The following is a 20,606-nucleotide window of genomic DNA, read 5'->3' on the forward strand; positions in this document are numbered from 1 at the left end:
GGGAACCCCAAAACATCACAAAGCCAACTTTAAAAAAAAAAAAGAAAAAAAGGGACACTCAAGGCCTTCAGCCTATAAATTTCAAAGGCAAAAGTCCAGCAAACATCGGTGTCATAGGTATCCCTTCCTGGCTGTTTGCACAGCTCAGGATTCTGCAGTCTATGGTAAAGTCCTTGTTCTGTAGCTAAATGGAGGAATATTCCAAATCAGGAGAAGGAATTGCATGTGAATTGACTGCTTGAGGCAACATCAAGACAGAAACGCCCACATTTCTCACTTCTCTAGGATTGCATCTAGGTATAATTTGGTGGGTACAAATTAGAGGCCTCATATGACCTTCTTCAAAAACTTTGAGATTTTGTTGCTGCCGCATTAGTGCCTGCAAATGTATCTTGCAGAAGAAAGGATGGAGTGAATGTCCAAGAAAGGAGCAGGGAAGATACAGAAAGAGCCAAAAAGTGTATATGCTGCAGATATTCCCCTCTCCAAAGAGTTTTGAGGTCTTGGGAAAGCTGTTGCTATTAGCATTAAGGCAGCTCGTGGGCTGTGTAAAAGTAGCACTCACATAACAGCTGTGGATAGTCCAAGGTTAATGGGACATATGCCCAGGTCATGTTTTCACCTGGGTGATTAGCAGCAGAGCAGACAGAGGTTCTCTTGCCTTAGGCTATTTTGGGAAAACTGAGGGAACTTTTCCCAGCATGAGCATAGGATGAATGGAAGTACTTAATTTTTAAAAATTAGTGCTTTTCCTCGTAACAGAAAAATGATCATAAACTTCCAAACATTTTGCTGCCCCCCCTTCCAACCAACACCCCTTTTTACAACATAATTTTTAAAGTACTCCTTTTCTTTTAAAAAAACAAAACACTATTTCTGATTTCAGTGCCCAGCAGCTTGCTCCCTTCTGCTCACCCTGACTCTCAGCCTATTCCACTGTCAAAGGCAGATGTGCTCCAAGGTAGAGTCACAAGAGCCTCCAGCTCAAAATTCTGATTGCTGTTTGCGTAAAACACATAGGACAGCTGCACAGAGCTAGTCCATGTACAGTGGCACCCCTTTGCCCAGTCATGTGATGTTCAGAAGGCTGCAGCACTGGGAAGCACCTACCAGGGCTGGGCAGTTCAACTTCTGTGTGAACTTGAGGGAGTTGCCAGCCCAAATGTCTTGCCTGGAAGAGGGGCTGGCAATAACTGTGAGATCCACGTAGGGCTAGGAGCCACACATTCCCGCCCTGGATTTTCTGATCACAAGGAAACCTTAAAGGAAGGGAGTAGAGATAATGGACAGCTGGTGCACCTCTAAGGGCTTACAGTATTGCTCAGACTGGTACTGCTGCAATAGGCAAGAGTGGACTCACACAACTTTGTCATGGTTATCCTTCCACAAGACATCCTTCTCAGCAATGCTAACATTTGACAGCTATTAGGGGACACTAAGTAGTAAACAAAGACCTGCCTTGAGCCCCCGCTGAAATAAACTTAAGTAAAACAGCCCTGAGCTCCCATTAGCTTCTTTAGTTATTGATCTGTATCCAGGGTATCTTTCCAAGTGGTGTTTCAGGGTGAGGTATAACTAAACAGGATACAGGGATCAGGAATTACATTTACAACACTTGTAGTTGTTCTAATTTCTTCAGCCTTGCCTTAAATGAGAGGGTAAACTAGCCCCCCGCAAATTGCACCCATTAGGTCTTTTCATATGATTTTAAAATCTCTATTTCCCATTGACACAAGACAGTAATAAGTCAAAGACCTTCAGATTCTGATTACGGAGAGCAGCTGGGAACATAAAAAGAGAGGTTAAATGAGATAAACTGACACCATTTAAGTCCTTAAGGGACAGACTTTCAAAGCAAAGCACATGCAATTATATGCATCAGTTAGGAATGCAGTACTTATAAGTACTTCATGGGTATTTGGCCAAATTGAGTATATAACTAGCTGTGTAAATACCTTGATCAAAATTGGCACGCATGCTTTAACCATGTATTTGCAACTGTTGGGTCAGCTTCACTTTGAAAATCTGGTGCTAAAACGTAAGTAGACAGAATAAGTAAGCAGACAGGGTTCAAAAAAGAACTAGATACATTCATGGAGGATAGGTCCATCAATGGCTATTAGCCAGGATGGGAAGGGATGGTGTCCCTAGCCTCTGTTTGCCAGAAGCTGGGAATGGGCAACAGAGGATAGATCACTTGATGATTACCCTGTTCTGTTCATTCCCTGGCATTGGTCACTGTCAGAAGACAGGACACTGGGCTAGATGGACCTTTGGTTTGACTCAGTATGACTGCTCTTATGTTCTTATTGTTTTCTCTTCCTGTTTAAAATCAATGGGGAAAATGAAAAGGGGAATTTATTTTACATACTTAATATAGACATTGCTCATTTGCATAATTGTGCCACTTTCCTGCTCTTTAGTGAAACCTTTAAAAAGATGGGAGAGTAAAAGGGATTTGTAAATAGGTTATTGTATTATAGAATGAAAAAAATTCCCGTTACTTCTCCTATGTATCAGTAAACAAGCAAGCATGTGTTTAGTATCCAGAAGGTGGAACTCCCCTGCTGGGTTGCAGTACAAACAGGTCACTTTCTGTAGTGCAATATTTAACCTGGAAAGAAAGGGGCATCTTTTTGCTTAAAAAGAAAAGGATCAGTTCTAACAAACCCCAGCATATTCTTTACAAAAAGTCATAATACTGCCTCTCCCACACAAAGTTCATGAAGTAACTTAAAAATATCAACTAGTTGAGCTTCTCAGCCCAGCTGTAAGATAAAAATTGTCCCTATTTTACAGTATAAGTGCCTAGGGATTAGGAAACCTAGGTTCTAACTCCCATAGGTTTGTGTGTTAACAGTTAGATGGTATTTTCTCTCTCCTCTTAGGGCTAAAGAGATTCAATGAGCAATCAATACATTGGTCATTCACCTCTGGAGTCCTGGATTCAAATCCTGCCTTTGGTCAAAAATGAAGAAGAGTTTGCTGCACACAATCTAGTCCTTATGGATTTGTCTACATCATGTAACCATGGACAGTCTCATAGCAACCAAGGACCCCAATTCTACTCCCATTGAATTTAATACATGCTTTGCCACTGAATTCAAAAGGGAGCAGAGTTGGACAGTGCTGCAGCCAGGATCACGTGTGGCTACTCACAGGGCATCTGACCCTAGCCCAATTATTCCATCAAAATGAATACAAACAGCACTGCTTGGAAAATCTGAAGCAGCTTTACATAAGATTAAATAATAAAAATCAATAATATAGGGGCTACTGCTCTGGTTGTATGGTTTCTATTTAATGCAATGAACCGTTCTCCATTTTTAGCTGCCTCTTTATTTTCAATATGCCAATACATTTTGCACTGACAGCACAGAACTGCACCATAAAAATTTCATGGAGCAAAGCTGGAGATGTTACAGCCGTGTAAGACACAACTGGGACTTTTACAACCGGAGAAGTTGTTGGAGGCAGCTTGAGATAAGCACATTAGCTAGACGTTTCTGCCAAAATCAGGCCAATAGTCAGTAGAAAAACCACTTGCCTCAAAAGTAATAGTTTCCACTGAGAAACTACACAAGCAAATAATGATAGAGAAATATTAAGTATAAAATAAGGGTTTGAATTTGAGTTTACCCAATAAGTCGGGCTTCCTGGTGAGCCACGGCCTGGCTTGTTGCCAATCAGCAGATGATCATCTGCCCTTGTTCAGAGTGTGATGATTAAAATTAAAATGTTTGCTTATTAAAATAGTGTCTCTCTTTAAAAAAAAAAAAAGAAAGGAATGGGTCAAAGGAAGCCACAGCTTTCTGAGATTTACTCAGAACAAAGCTCTGACAAAATCCAGGACTTATGAACAAATGCTAAGTGAGTAAGTGCAATAAGAGACGTAGAGACATCATACCTAACAACAATTGCCAAGACCCTGGTAACTACTGCTGAGTAGTCGTATCCCCATTTTACAGCTTGGGCTGGCTGCTCGAAGGATAGGCCCTGTTGTTACTGGTTATTTCTGAATCTGTCCATCAGAATTTTAAGCAGCAAACCCTGTTTTTCCAGATCCAATCTCCGTGGCTGGCTATTCACAGCCTATCCTCATGCTCTTGCATCTGTAGGCCATCCCGCCTCAGTCTCCCCTGTAGCCCACAAGTGAGTTCTTCTCATGCTTTCTTCCTCCACAGCTTGTCAACGGGCTCCAGTGCTGACCCCTCTTGTTCCGCTTCCACGGAGTACAATGGTGGAAGCACCGAGACGGAACTTCCCCGGTACAGGACTTTTCTGCATCTGTAGGAGGCCAGCAGATGGCACAGAGGAAGAGAAATAGAGTGCAGCTGGAATGCACAGTGTTACCTTCTAGTCTATCATATCACAGCTCTGCAGCCACCACGTGCCCAGACATAAGACACAGAACTTCTGTGGTTCAGCTACCTTGAAGCACTCTTAACGCCTTTCTGCATGTGAATAGTCCCAGGACTGAGGCCTAATTCTCTTCTGTCTTATCTGGTTCACTGCACCACGCTAGCTCCCTCACAGTAAAAAATACACCTAATTCCTGTGACAAAGTCGGGCTGGGCAGCTGCAGGAGGGTCAGGAAAACAGGTGTGTTAGCCCTAGAATGCTCAAGGCCCTTTTTCCTACAAGCTGGGAAGGGGTTACTTCAGGTCAATTAGGGACACCTGAGTCCAGTTAAGGGCTGCCTGAAACCTGTTAAAACCTCTCTCCTGGTGGGGTGAGGGGGGGACAGACACAAACTGCTGCAAGGCTGGAGGCAGCTGGGAGATAGGCTTCTCCAGTGTGAGAGACTTGCACTCCTCCCCATAGGGGAGACACCCAAACCCAGCACCTGTTTAGGGGAAGGCCTGACACCCCAGGGCCAGCAACAGGACAACACCTGCCCTAGTGAGGGGCCAGGGAAAGGTATTCCCTTTTTTTGGTGTGTTATAGACTTTGTTTGGCAGAGGAGCACTCCTCAGGCCTGCCCCAAGGCCAACCGGGAAGGTTCTGAGAAACAAACCCCGAAGAGGGAAGACAGACATGCTCCAGAGTGAGGCTGATTTACCCCAGGGCTGGTCCCTGCCAGAGGAGGGAGCGCTAGGTCTAACAAGGCAGAAGGGGTGCCACGCCACATTCCCAATTCTAAATTTGCATATGCTCTTGTGATACTATAACCCCTAATGCCCAGAACATTTACCTCTTAAGAGGAAGGAATCAGAGAAGTCCAGGAAAGAAACTTTTAAAAAAAAAAAAAAAAAAGAGAAGAATTTGTTTCCGTATACTACAGGACTCTGAACAGAAAATTCCATTGTAAAGGCTAATCTCCTGCAAGTTCCCCTTTTTGGGTGGCAATAAAAAGAAGAGTCATCCAAGCTGCATTCAGTGACCTTGTCTAAGAGAGGCCAAGATGAAGAACCTGGCAGTAGTCCTGGCAATAGCCCTGATGGTAACTGACCTCCCTACACTGACTGGTGAGTAACTTTTCCCCTTAGAACTTCACTCTCTTGTATAATTTGCTTTTAAAAGGATGTAATGTTCACCATGAACCTGTCAATAAGCCCTATAAGCCATGACTCTCCTTTTGGCTTGGGCGCTATTCCTACCCCTCGATTAGTAAGACCCTGATTCAGAACGTTGAACTGTGTAGGCAGATTCTCATACCCATGCACGGATCCAGAGAGTTCCGCCTGTCACGCCACGGACAGCTCCATTTCAGTGTGTGGGGGTATGCAGGACTGGAGCCTATACTTGTATTCCTTTTTACATTACATTGTGTTATAGTGGAATATACAAACCAGTAAATAGAACTATCTACACACACACTATTTATAGTGCTTTATAGTCCAAACCCATGTACAGTACTCCCTGTTTTGCTTTTCTCCTTATAATATCCAAATCAAACATCTTTGAAAATATGAATGCAACACTGCAAATGAGACTGAGCATGCTGTATTTTTTAATTCACCAGTTTTAAATGTTAGTTATAATGAAACTATGTTAGATTATGATTTCTTTAAATGGCTGAGAAATTAAGGACAGGAATATTCATTCTATTCAGCACAGTTTAAGTGTCTTTTTGTAACTTAAGGTTTTGCCTAGAGGGATTCTCTATGTTTTGAATCTAATTACCCTGTAAGATATTTACCATCCTGATTTTACAGAGGTGATTCTTTTTTACTTTTTACTTCTATTAAAATCCTTCTTTTCAGAAACTGAATGCTTTTTCATTGTTCTTAAGATCCAAGGGTTTGGGTCTGTGGTCACCTATGCAAATTGGTGAGGATTTTTTTTACCAAACCTTCCCCAGGAAGTGGGGTGCAGGGGTTGGGAGGGTTTTGGGGGGAAAGACGTTTCCAAACAATGCTTTCCTAATAAATAAACCCAGATAAACGTTGGGTGGTGGCAGTGGAAGTCCAAGGGCAAAGGGTAAAATCGTTTGTACCTTGGGGAAGTTTTAACCTAAGCTGGTAAAAGTAAGCTTAGGAGGTTTTCATGCAGGTCCCCACATCTGTACCCGAGAGTTCAGAGCGGGGAAGGAACTTAACGCATCCAATGAAGTGAGCTGTAGCTCATGAAGGCTTATGCCCAAATAAATTGGTTAGTTTCTAAGGTGCCACAAGTACTCCTTTTCTTTTTGTGAATACAGACTAAGACGGCTGCTACTCTGAAAAATGAAACTATAGTTTGACGTAACTTGGCAAAAGGCTTGTGATTTCTCATATGGGGAGTAAATTAATATTTATCTCTCATGCCTCTTATAGTAATTCTTCCTCTCTACAACTCTAGGCAGGGAGAGATTATTGGTTCATTTTGGTTCACCAGTACTGCCACATGTTTTTTACCCTCTTGACTGGGTAAAATGAGATTAAGAAGGTTCCACCCAGCCCCTTTAAAATGACACAATTCTGTTTCTGATCAAATTTGTCTTAACCATTTTTTGCTAGTGACTTTGAATAAGAAACTTAATATGACCATTTATTAATTACATGCAGCAGTCTGCAAGTCAGCTGGCAACTCAAATCATTTTACTGGTGAAACAGATGTCAAAACATTCAGTTTTAATATCTACTGTGTAGCATCACCACAGAAACCGTGGCCCTTGATGTTTGGTTTTCTTACCTGGAACTGTAAAGTAAGAGTTGGGGGTTGATATCTGCTACTACTAAAGACAATTGGAGTTTTGCCATTGAGTCCCATGTGAGCAGGATTGGACCTGTAATGATATTGGAAAAATTAACCTACTGCATGCTAAGCAGGGGTACCTAATTAGTCAAAGAAAATATCAAGGCATCAGTAAAATTGACCCTGATCCTGCAAAAACTTAAACACATGCCTATCTTTATGCACCGTGAGTCGTAGACTTCATTGAAGTCTATGGCACTGCTAACAGTATGTTAAGCATGTGCATATACCTTTGTGGGATTGGCACTGTTGACAATACTTTAAATCCCCAAACACTGACCTCTCCTTCCCCTCCTTTCTTGCAGTTGTCTTTTACACTCTGTCACTTCACTGCAATAACATTGCAAAAGGAATTATTACTATAACAATTATTCTTTTATTATACTTTTTACGGTACCAATCACTTATTTTGTACATAATGGTAGAACTAACGGACTGTGTAAAACATTGGGTAAATTTTCAAAAGTGCTCATATTCAAAAGTGACTTAAGTACTTGAGAGACTAGTTCCCATTGAGTTTCATCTCCTAATTGCCTAATTCGTTAAAAATGTCCCTTAGCTTCTGAAATAAAAACCCTTACTACTGAAAATTAAAATGAACATTTAAAGTAATATTACATGAAAGGTTATTATGTCTTGGTTAAACTTAACAAAATTTAACTCAAACGTGGAAAAGTCTATTAGAACAAAACCAATGATTTTTTGGCTGAACCAAAAGGCAAACATTTTCATTATAAAAAGAATCCAACTCCCTAGAACAGAAGGAAAAAGTTAGAGCCTGTTTATTTTGGGGAGAGCAGGATAGTGGGTAAAATTTTCAAGAGTCCCTTTTTCAGAAGCAGCTTAAGAACTTAGAAGACTAATTTCCACTTAAATAGGTCTGGTCTATACTTAAAATTTAGATCAACCTAGCTACGAAAAACTCACACTCCTGAATGCCATAGTTATGGCAATCTAACCCCCAATGAGATGCGGCTAGGGCAATGGAAAAACGTTTCTGTTGACCTTTCTACTGCCGTTCACAGAGATGGATTACCTATGTTGACGGAAAACCCCGTCGACGTAGGAAGCATCGATGCGATGGCATGATACCAGCATAATTGCAGCACTGCAGCTGCAGGGTAGATGCCTTTAGGCTCCACATTTCAGTATCTATCTCCAATTTTAACGTTCTTCCAAACTAGTTACCTCCAAAGATATCTCACCTCTGTAAATACAGTACAGTGTAATAGATGGGCTTGAAGGAAACCTTCACTGCTTCTTCCACCTTTTAACGTCTTTGTCCCCAGTCCTGTAAGTTACTCCCTGCAGGCAGACTCCTGTACCCATGTGGAGTCACTCACAGGATCGGGGCATTTGTTAGTTTACATCTGAACTGAACAGGTCTGATCCTGAAACTGATTGCACGTGGGTCGGCTACTGGGCCTCTGTGAAACCCCGCTGATGTCCATGGAGCTCCATGAGCCCCAGCAGTCCTTCCACACAGCCCTGTAATGGGCATAGAATAAATGTATTATTCCATGGGCATAGAATAAATGTATTATTAATTACTTGTATTGTGGTAGAGTCTAGAAGTCAGGGCACCAATGTGCTAGGCACTGTATAAGCAAAGAGCTAGATTATGAACTTTTCAGGGCAGGGACTAAGTTTAAGACTGTAGACAACAGATAAATACAAACAAACCAACCTGCGGCATAAGGAAATGATGAAATGATATTAGTGAGCATGATAAATGGTGCTCATAGCATATGAGTTGCCTAACCATTGTAAAGTGTTCTGCAGGTATCACAAAAGAGAGAGAGTTTGAAGGAGGGCATCAACATACCCTCAATTCCCATTCCGCTTTCCCTCACACAGCTATGGCTCACAGTCAAAAAGACAGTGATGTAAATTCAACAGTTATTTTCATTAGTGTTTATTCGTTTTGAGGCTAGGTTATTTTTGATGTGCTCTCTGTAGTAGCTTAGAATGGGTTTGGGCCTTGGCAATTTTTGGCTAACAGAGACAAATAGATCGTTTTGTTCAACGCTTCCTGTTGCAGGTCTACCAATGGAAAGCCTTCTACTCAACCGGAGATGCAGATGCCGCAAGCAAACCTCAGAGGTTATCAGTGCTTGGAAGATTAGTTTTATTGAGGTGATTCCTCAGGGGATTCAGTGTAGAAGAAAGGAGATTATGTAAGTGGGAACTCCAATGACCCTCAATTTATGCAATTTCTTTTGTCATTCATTTACTGAGTAGTTTGCGTGATCAGTTTTCTATCCAGGGGTTGTTTATACATGTCCTGGCTCAGCTCTTGAGATCCTGCCAGACCTCTTGCAGATTAACTAACAGATTCCACTGAATCTGAGACCTCTATGCAAGAAGAGGCAAGAATTGCCCCTAGCAAGGATGTGATATGCCTCTATTCACTTTAATGGGGTGTGACCTCTGAATCCTCACTGGCCTCGTCTAAACTAAGGAAAGGTGCATTTTAAAATGTGTTAGGTCTTGTTTCTGTGACATCTGCCATCTTGGCCAATGTACCAGATACTGAACTGGGGACCTCCAGAGGTAAACACATGAGTCTCTACAGCATGAGCTAAAATGCCAGATTTTGTAGCTAGGGGCCATAATGAACTCGCACTGACCACTGGATTACCTCTACAGACACAAGTTGCACTGGTGTCACTAAAATAGTGTAAGCCTGATTTAGTTGAATCCAGTGCAAGTCTGTGTGTACTTTTACAAGACACACTTATAATCAATTTAAAACTGGTTATACCAGTATGACTTAGCTGTAAATGTACTGAGGTAAGTTAAACTGACGAGCCAAATTTATATCCAGTTATCCACAGAGCGGTTTGCACCAGTTTAAAATAACGCTATTTTAAACTTTTTTTATTTTATTTATTTTTTTATTTTGAAATGCAAAAAACCCAGCACCTATCCGCCCCCATAAGGCAAGCCTGCCACAACCACAAAGCAACTCCACAACCCACCCCCAACCTCTTCTCACCCTTGTGTGACTCTCATTCTCTCTCACACACACATGCTGTGCACTCGCATGTTGGTGGGCAGACAGCTGTTGTAGTTCAATAGTTTTGATCTGTTATCTCAAAGTGCGGAAGTGGGAACGCTGCAGAATCTTTAGCTGGCCACAGAAACTCTTATCAATCGATATCCCAGTGCACTGTGGTGATAATGCAGATCTTTAGACTCATGGGAAAAAAACAAACAAACAAACCCGGGAGATGAATTTATTTTTCTGGCAACTGTCAAATCCATTTAAAAAACAGCCCCAATCCTGTGAGTTACTCCATGCGGGTACAGGAGTCAAATAACCAACCTCTGCCCTGTGTTCAGGGGACCTGGGGCCCAGCTCCGTAGCTCAGGGGGTGAGGTAACCCTAAATTGCATCTTTAGTTAAACTGGCACAGTGTGGGCCTGGTACACCCTCGAGAGTTATAACAGATACAGCTATTTCAGTTAAGGGGTGTGATTTTATATATTTTTTTAACTGAAATAGTTTTACCAGTACAAGCCCTCGTATGCGTCAGCCATAGCAGTATAAAGGTGCCTCAGACCAGTATGGGCTATTCCCCTTCCTTGTACAGGAATAGCTAGACCCGTATAAAGCACCTCTACACCAGTATAACCCACCTGGGTAGGCTGTACTTTACCTCTGACTATACAAGTAAAGTTGCACAACTTCATAGACAAGGCCTTGGTGTGTTAGGTCAGGCTTTAGCTACCAAGTTTTAATTAAGTGATCTTTCACATTTAGCAGTGAGAGCGGACAAGTTTTAACACCTTTAAAAAGAGAGGAGACCCCAGGGTTGAAGATGGCCAGCTCACTTCCCCCCTCCCTTTTTTTTTTTCTTAAGAGAACTTAATTAGAACAGGTTAGCTGCCACACAAGGAACCCACAGATGCTTTTTCCTAGTCTAGACAAAGTCGGTGTCTCAGGGCTTGCCTGCACAAGAAATGTTTCCAGTTATATCTGAGGAGTTAAACTTCTATAGCCATACTGGGATAACTCCCCGCACAGACACTTTTAATCCAGAATAAGAGTAGCTTTCTCCAGTTTAGTTTGAACTCCTTCCAAAAATTACATAAACTAAACCAGAAAAAGCCGCTCGTATTCCAATTAGTGTCCATGCAGGGAGTTATATCATTAAAACTTTTAATGTTTTAAATTCACATTTTAGCTTAATGGTATAAATTTCCTGCGTAGACAAGCCCTGGCGCAAACCCCTCGGTGGACACTATGTTAACTTGATGTAAACATGGCTCTTGTCAGTTTAATATAGGCCATATTTGCACTCAGGAGTAGCCCTGACTGAGCACGCAGGATACCTGCCCCTCTGCTCCCCCCTAAGTGTTTGTGGCCCCATTGGAACTCAACTTAATTAGTTGCCAGTTAATTCAAGTTAGCTAGCACCTTTGTAAATGCTAATTTAGACACTGCACAAATTTTTGTGGTTTACTGTAGGGCTCTGCCTGGGGTACATCACAGCTGTGTGTGTCCTGGAACAAACATTTGCAGAGAGTATCTAAACTGTCATTTACAGAGGAGTTGGCTAAAATGAGTTAATTGCCAATTGTTACTTGAGTTATAACACAGCCATAAACTCCTCTCGCTACATACCCTAAGTGTAAACAAAGATATTCAGAGATTTGCACCAATTTTGCTAGTCAGGATTTAACCTTGCTTAAAATAAGGTAAACCCTGCTTCGCTGAAAGCCCCTGGCACGTGTTTGTCAACACTTAGGCTATATCTTCACTGCGGAGTGAGCTGGGGTGAATAGCAACTGAGTCAGCCATGCGCAGGTGTAAACAGCCACACTGCGAAATCACACCAAAATCTACTACGTCCTCACTGGGCCTGTGCTCCCCAGTGTGTCGCACAGACCTCTGGGGGCATATCACGTGGTTCCTGTGCAGTAAGAACTGTGTTCTTTGAGCTGCTCTAGGAATCTTTCCTAATGAATTGTGGGAGAACTTGTCTGTCCTTCTGGGCACCGAGAGCGAAATGTGAGAACTTTGAGCGAAATTAAGGACTATCCGTGCTTGAGTGGTTTAGCCTGCACCTTGGCTGCAATGTGGGTGTGTTACTGGCATGAGTGAAGGCAACACCTGAGATTTAACCCACACCCCCAGCCATGCCAGCTAGCCCAGGTTTAGAGCACCACCATCAAACCTGGGTCAGAGCTTTTTGTGTGGACAGCAGGAGGGTTGGGGCAGCAGGCATGTAAGAACCCAAGTTAACTCTGACATGCCCTGAGGGGTCAGCACCGGTGCACTGCACTGAATGCTGAAATTGCCAGTTCCACGCACCCAAACCCAGCTCCCACTTCAACACTGCAGAATTACTCAACTGCAGTGGTGGATTAGCCACTGGCCAATGGGACCCGTGCCCGGGGGCCCCGGCCAATTGGGTGGTCCTGGAAAATTGCGTGTCCCCACACCCCGACCTGCTCCGCTGGCGCTCCTGTGCCGGGGAGCAGGGGAAGCCCCTGTGCCCCGATCGCGCTCCCCAGCAGCAGTGCCGGGTAGGCAGGACAAGTCCCCGTTCCCTGGCAGGAGTACCAGGTAGGGTGGGGGGTGGGAGGGATTGCAGGCTAAAGGGGTGGGGAGGGAGCCCCCACTTGGTTTGGCCCAGGGCCCCACAAAACTGTAATCTGCCTCGGCTCTTCTCGCTAGGTGACCGCCTGGAAGATGTCCCAAGGATTGATATTATGAGACGCTAAAATGACCCCATTATTTTTCAGACTTACCCTGAAGAATAAACAGAGAGCCTGCGTGTATCCCAATGCACCATGGATCCAGATATTGCTTCATAAGCTGATGCAGAGGTACTGTATATGCAGTAGCCAATCGCCACCTTCCAGTGGGCACCTTGAGAAAGAGGTGCAAGACTACACAGCAAAATAGTTTTGTTTCTCTGGCTCACCAGTTCATACTGAAAAACAGCCAGGGGTCTACAGGAGAGAGGGTGAGGAGTCTAATCATACGCAAGTTGCTTTTGCTGCCACTCGACATTCAGAAGAATCTAGCAATATATTATATTCTGCCACTTCAAATTCCCTTCCCCTGCAGAGACCAGCCCCTAGTGCTATTCTGCACCATTAACCCGCTGCTACGTTCTACACTTGGAAGAGCAGTATTTCGGGGGGGAGTGCGGGGGGGCTTGGAAGAAAAATAGCGTTATGCAAACGCTCGGCATCGCCCAAGAGATGATTCATTTCAGAGAAGCTTGGAAATGGGGGCGTAAGACGTTTCGTTCCCGAACGTCTAGGCATCAGAAACAGGTGCCTGGATAATTAACCCACATTCCCCCCCTATCACTACCGGCATTCAAACATCACAGGCCCCACAGTGGCAGGAACAGAGCGTGAACAGCCCCCCTGTTCAGAGACACTGTGAATTGCCATTTGCAATTTGCCGTAATTGACGCCTGGTTTGGATACTTTTAAGTAACTAAAAACAGTTGCTGCCTTCTTTTCAAAAAAACAAAAACAAAACCAACTTTTTTTTCTCCCCTCTCAAACCAGTAACAGCATCAGTGCAGTGCAAGTCCTGGACTGACTTTTCCCAGCAAAGGGAACCGAACAGAAGCCGGCTGACTGAGGGACTGAAATTCCTTTCCTGGAGGGCAACGGTTCACTGATTTCCCAACTACTATTACAACCTGCTATACTATTTTTTACTCTACTACGCATGTTTAAGGGCTGCAGTTTGAAACTCTATAGTTAGTTGTGATTGCCCTCGTCAACCTCAGGGGAAAGAGTGCAGATTTGCGCTGATTTTGATCGGAACAGTAAGCATGAACGCTGCCTTGTGAATGCTTAATGTTGCTATTGAGACACATACTGTGAAGAGCTTAGCTCCAAATATGTTGCGGGGAGGATTCGAGTGGACCCTCCCTATTCCTGCATAAGTTAACTATTGAATAATGAGTAAAGTGTACTACTGTACCCTACAGCATAGGGTAAAACTCCTCTTCTTCAGCTGTCAGTAAAAGCGCATCGCTTCCCTCCTGCTAGCTCGCACGCTGCTACTTGGCACCTCCTTTCAAGCTCTATGTAACTCTGTCTCCTGACCGCCTCTAATCATAGACCCTCAACTCCACCAGTGCTTCCACCCATTTGTCAACGTCTTGAACAACTGCCTCTGTGTCGTCTTCCACACGGCCCCCTAGGCATGGTATGACCTCTGAGTGTCCATCCGCCAGGCTGTAAGGACAAGGCCTGGGTCTGCAGCCATATTGCAAGGCCTTTGTCTGCAGCCATGTAAAAAGAGCAGCAGCCATTAGCTGAGAAGCAGGACGTCGCATCCTCACAGTCCATCTAAATTACATTAAAAAAAGGTAATATCAGGTTGTTAAGGAGGAGACCGTGTCCTAATGGCCCCCACTATCACCAGATAAAGAAACAGATCTTAAGGTGGTTAAAGAAAACTTAGTTTGATGGCCTTATCAATAGCGGTGGTGGTGAAATCCGCTTTCCTTTCTTGTTTTGTCATTATGGTCCTTACTTCCCTATTGTTTGTCTGTATGATCTCTGTCCCGTTCTTTAATTGTTTCTGTCTGTTACATCATTAATTTTGCTAGGTGTAAATTAATCAAGGTGGTGGGGTAGGATTGGTTAGAAAATTTTGTTGGGATTGTTGAGAAAAATTTTAGTTAAATAAGTGGTTAAGGTATAGCTAAGCAGGGCTCAAGTTTCACTGTGTAAACTGGGTCTAAAAGGAAGTTCTTTGGGAACAAACTCCAGGACACAACCCCAAGAACAGAGCTGCCAGACCTCAACACTCTGCCAGTGACACCATGCAGAAACTGGAGTCCCCAGATGGACCTGATCCTGACCGGCCCTCAAGTTCATCTGCCTGGCTGGGAGTGGTGAGCACTGCATGTGTCGTGTGTGCATTCTGTTTTCGGTGCTTGCTCATAAATAGAGGATAAGGCTTTTTCACTGGTAAAAGGTCCTGCAAACCCACAGAAAATTACACCCTGAACCCTAGGAATTGGGTGAGGGTGGGTACTTCAATTGACAGGGTTACGCCCGAGCCCTAGGAACGGGGTAAGGGTGGGTGCCCTAGAGTGTGCGAGTAACAGAGAATTTTGTGCAGGTAACAGGCCCTAGCCTCTCTGCTTTTCAGTCCCTCTTAACTCACTTCTGCCATGCTGTCTATAGTGAATGTTGTAGATTTGTACAGAAACCCCCCCCCCCCCATCCTCACCCCAAACCCTTCCCTAACCTCTGTCAACCTGCCTCTTCTTAGACTGCATCTCCTTAGGACAGGGGCTATACCTTCTTGTAGCTCTAGAAAGAGCCTAAGGTATTGAGGCTACTACTGCAAACAATGGAGTATTGAGAGTCTTATTCAAGCAGTCACCCTGACCCACTTGAGTGTTAGTAAAACTCAAGGTAGACTAGCATTTCCACTACAGAACCCATTTTTCCAGATGACATGATTTGACTGTGTAAAACTTCTATGTGTAACGAACCCTGCTTCCACAGCCCTCATGTATGTTTCTGGTCTCTTCTGGCTCACACATAGATTAGTTACCTAAGTACAGGACGCAGCAGGGCCGAGGAGAGAAACCGAGGAGGCACCTCCTCTGATTGATCTTTGATCCTTGTCTGTGCTCCAGGAACTTTAGTTTCACCTGTGGGGTTAGTGGGGGAGGACTATTACCCTAGGCCAAGGGCCACCTTGTAAGAGAGACTTATGGACCAATGGCCCTTTCCCCCCACAAGTTGGTTCTGAGAACATCCTCTGGTGCCCAGCCAGGGAGGACTCCATGAATCACATCTGTGAGGCCCTGTTTTAAGGAGTAAGTATATGGTCAAGTGCTACTCCCTACCTTGCTCATACATGCCAGATGGTAGCAACAGGCTTTATTAAAAGGTAATACTCTTCATGAAGAAACTCTCTGCTTTCCCCCCTTGCAAGTTTGAGTTCTCATTATTAGATCTCTGATTTACAGCAGGTTCTAACCAAGATCCCCATTGTGCTAAGTGTGGTACAAAACACAGAGTAAGACACAGTCCCTGTGTGCCCCAAGCAGTTTACAAAACAGAGGCATGGAGAGGGGAAGTCACTGCTGGTCAGTGGCAGCATAGAAAACAGCACCAGGTGTCCTGACTCCCAGTCCCAGTGGCCTATCCATGTTCTCACTCCTGTGAATATTTGTGTTCCATTCATTACCATGCTATTTGAGCCACCTGTTTGGGTAAGCAGAAACATATGTAGGATGCTGATCTGGATCAGTGCATTTCACTTCACAAAAGTCATTAGTGGTGGTACAGACTGCTATGCGATTACAACTCTGCTGTTACCAGATACAAAACTAGACTGGCTTCTCTTTTCCTTGAGTTGCCATTTCTGTTCTGATTGTATGGCATAATGTACAGTACAATTAAAGTGCAATCATTTATGCACTTGGTGGTTTCAGATTTGGTTCCACTGGGATTTCAAATGAAAACTTTGAAGAAAAACAAACATGCAGGTGAAGTTTCTTTAGGTAAAATTGCCTAAGGCAGCCACCTCATTCCAATGCAATTATTACTCCATAAGATGTAGTTCTAAATAAAAGCTCCCTATTTTATGAAAACAGCTGGGTACATGATCCTGCAAAACACACATTCCTTCTTCCCTCCCATTCAGCGAGAGTTTGTATTAAATCCTTTATCCATTACCTTGCTCAGCTGTATGTAGTAGATAACCCTAGTCCTACAGTTTCCTGAGGTCTAATCTAATTAATTAAGTCCTCTTTTTAAATGTTTTTTCCATTCATAACTCAAAAGTGGCCGGCCACAAAAACTTCAATGTATATTTTAAACTCTCAGTCAACAACCATTAGGCTTCTCTGTGAATTATTTCTCTTTCTTCCCCTTAAAAAGAGGATCACACCACAGGTTATTCTGTGGTTTTAAAGGAAACCTTTAAAGGAAACCCAGAACTTGGCCAAGATTTAACAAAAAAATATTTTGGATACATAACCCGAGACACTTTAAAGGGGTCTGATTTTCAAGACGTGCTGCCCCCTGCGAAGAAAATCAGACCCTTTTAATGTGTCTCAAGTTGAGCACCTAAAATCACCCATCACTTTTGAAAACCTTGACCAAAAGTGGGACTGGCCGCTATCCTGAGCTTTTGGCTATTCACTCTGTTGTTCCTTGTTGCTGGTATCTCAGACTTTCCCAGCCTTTGATTGAAGGTGGCAGGAACTGCCACAATCGTCACTTTCTTGTTACTCAGGACCGGCTCTGGGTACCAGCAAAGCAAGCATGGGCTCGGGGCGGCACAATTCCAGGGACAGCATTCCAGCCCCCCCTTTTTTCTTTTCTTTTTTTTTTTTTTTTTGCTTGGGCAGTTGTGCTCTCGGAGCTTGGGATGGCAAATTTTTTGCTTGGGGCAGCAAAAAACCTAGAGCCAGCCCTACAGTTACTCCCCTCTGATCCCTGCTTTTTACAAGAGATCACCCAGCAGCACTACCAAAAGGAAAGTATAATTAGGCAGGCCAAAAAAGAACTTGAAGAGCAACTAGCAAAAGACTCAAAAACCAACAGCCTAAAAAAAAAATTTAAGTTCATCAGAAGCAGGAAGTCTGCGAAACCATCAGTGGGATCCTGGACGATTGAGGTGCTAAAGGAGCACTCAAGGAAGACAAGGCTGTTGTGATTAATTCTTTGTATTGGTCTTCACTGCAGAAGATGTAAGGGACATTTCCATACCTGAGCCATTCTTTTTAGGTGACAAATCTACGGAACTGTCCTGGATTGCTGTGTCAGTAGAGGTGGTTTTGGAACAGATTGATAAAATAAACAGTAATAAGTCACCAGGAACAGATGGTATTCACCCAAGAGTTCTGAAGGAATTCAAATATAAAATTGCAGAACTAACAACTGTGGTATGTAACCTATCGCTTAAATCAGTTTCTCTATCAGATGACTGGAGGATAGCTAACGTGACTCCAGTTTTTAACAAATGCTCCAAAGGTGATCCTTGCAATTACAGTCTGGTAAGCCTTACTTCTGTACCAGGCAAATTGTTTGAAACTATAGTAAAGAACAGAATTATCAAACACATAGATGAACACAGTATGTTAGGGAAGAGTACACACAGCTTTTGTACAGGGAAATCATGCCTCATCAATGTATTAGAATTCTGAGGGGAGGTCAAAAAGCATTTGGAGAAGGGTGATCCAGGGGATCTAGTGTACTTAGACTTTCAGAAAGCCTTTGACAAGGGCCTTCACCAATGCTCTTAAGTAAACTAAGCAGTCATGGGATAAGAAGGAAGGTCCTCTCATAGATCAGTAACTGGTTAAATGACAGGAAACAAAAAGGTAGGACTAAATGGTCAGTTTTCAGAATGGAGACACAAACCACAGTGTCCCCAGGGATCTGCAGTGGGACCAGTCCTGTTCAATATATTCATAAATTATCTGGAAAAAGGGTTAAACAGTGAGGTAGCAAAGTTTGCAGATGAAACAAAATTACTCGAGATTGCAGGCAGTTTTGGACTTAACTAAGTTACAAGGTTCACTAAACTGGGTGACAGGGAAACAAAATTGCAGATGAAAATCAATGCTGATAAATGTGAAATGATGCATATTGGAAACCATAATCCCAACTACATATAGAAAATGATGGGGTCTAAATTAGCTGTTATCACCCAAACATCTTGGAGTCATCATGGATACTTCTCTGAAAATATCTGCTCAGTGTACTGTTATACCAATAAAATAAAAACCAGCAGGATCTTATTAAAGGGGAAAAGGCAAAATGCCACATTTATTGTGAATACAGAAAAATCATAGTAAGTAGTTAGTTATAGCTATAACATTCCATTCAATTTCATATTTATTCACACATTCATTCATACACACACACACAGGTTCTGCAAGGTTATCATCATAGTTACCAGCCTTAGAGTTGCTCATGCCAAGCCACTGGCCAGGTGGCCTGGACATGAGGAGGGAACAGGGCCTTGTCAGATGCTCATCTGATGCTCCTGGAAGTTGGTTTGCAGAATCAGACCCCAAAGTTCTCACTTTCTAGAGTCCATTTTTATAGGAATTTATTCCTATGCCGGTCTATGGGAATTGCTTCATCATGCTGTTGCTGAATCAATCAGCAGATGGCACATTCCTGATGGCTCCGTGCTGCCAGATGTTATCTTGTTCTTTGGTTCTCCCATCCTTGAGGCTGTTGGGTGGATTTCAGTCTGCCCTCCGGGGGTCCTCTGGTTGTGTCCACTTGACGCATTCTTCAGCCACTGGACACTGGATTCTTAGGCTGGCACCTCCCTGATCATTCAGTTATTACCCACACCAAGCATCCATCCACATACAAGCTCTATCTCTATTTTAATCACAATTGTTAAAGCGAGATGAATACAACAGAAGGGCGGGGAGTCTCTGGGTGCTGTTTCTGTTATTACAGAGTATTGCTTTGAGTCTCTCTCTGTGTGAGTAGTTGTTGTTTCAAAGAATTGCTTTGAGAACAGACTCTGTCTTAGAATGTACTAACACAATTAGCAGATTGCAAGTTTCACACAGAGGGAGAGAAACAGTACCAAAAACCAAGAGACCTCTTAATTAGTAATACCCTGGAATTTAAACTATGGGGAATCAAACTCATTTGTGATTTTAATACAGAACTTCTTTAATATGATCCAACAGTACAGCAACAGTCAAAAACGCTAACAGAATGTTAGGAACCATTAGGAAAGGGACAAATAATAAGACAGTAAATATCATAATGGCACCATACAATAATCCATGGTACACCCACACCTTGAATACTGCATGTAGTTCTGGTCGCCCCATTTCATAAAAGATATATTAGAAATAGAAAGGGTACATGATAGAGATCTATAAAATCATGAATAATGTGGAGAAAGTGAATAAGTGTTATTTACTCTTTCACAGAACACAAGAACCAGGGATCACCCAATGAAAGTAGTAGGCAACAGTTTAAAAACAAACATAAGGAAGTACTTTATACAACACACAGTCAACCTGCGGAACTCATTGACATGGGATGTTGTGAAGGCCTGAAGTACAGCTGGGTTCAAAGTTCATGGCAGATGAACTGACCAAATACCACCATGCCTACATTCACTTAATATAAAGGCGATCTCTCCTAGGTGCCCCACTACCTCCTGAGTTCCTAAATCACTTAGGTTAAAATTTTCAGAAAAAAAGAGTCAGACCCATTTTTAGAAGTGATTTAGAAAGCTTTCACGTAAATCACGGATATATTTTCCTACACACAATTGACTCTTAATCCTAGAAATTTATCATGGTAAAGTTTTCCAAACATGACTTATTACCGTAAGTCTCACTGAAAGTTGTCTTCTTCCTCCTCCTTCTGACCCGGGTTGGAATCGGAGAGCTGACCCAGGTCAAAGAGGAGTGTTGGGATTTATG

At 43.0% G+C, this 20,606-nt stretch overlaps 1 protein-coding gene across 1 annotated transcript; it reads left to right on the forward strand.

Annotated features, from left to right (window-relative positions):
• Positions 1-5,403: 5,403 nt before the first annotated feature.
• LOC140909935 (C-X-C motif chemokine 13-like) lies at positions 5,404-13,797 on the forward strand. Its single transcript, XM_073340028.1, has 4 exons — positions 5,404-5,468; positions 9,221-9,356; positions 12,934-13,017; positions 13,717-13,797. The coding sequence occupies exons 1-4, from the start codon at positions 5,405-5,407 to the stop codon at positions 13,748-13,750; spliced, it is 318 nt and encodes a 105-aa protein (XP_073196129.1). The 5' UTR covers position 5,404; the 3' UTR covers positions 13,751-13,797.
• Positions 13,798-20,606: the final 6,809 nt, after the last annotated feature.

The sequence above is a fragment of the Lepidochelys kempii genome, chromosome 4 (assembly GCF_965140265.1).
Source record: "Lepidochelys kempii isolate rLepKem1 chromosome 4, rLepKem1.hap2, whole genome shotgun sequence".
Lineage (NCBI taxonomy): Eukaryota > Metazoa > Chordata > Testudines > Cheloniidae > Lepidochelys > Lepidochelys kempii.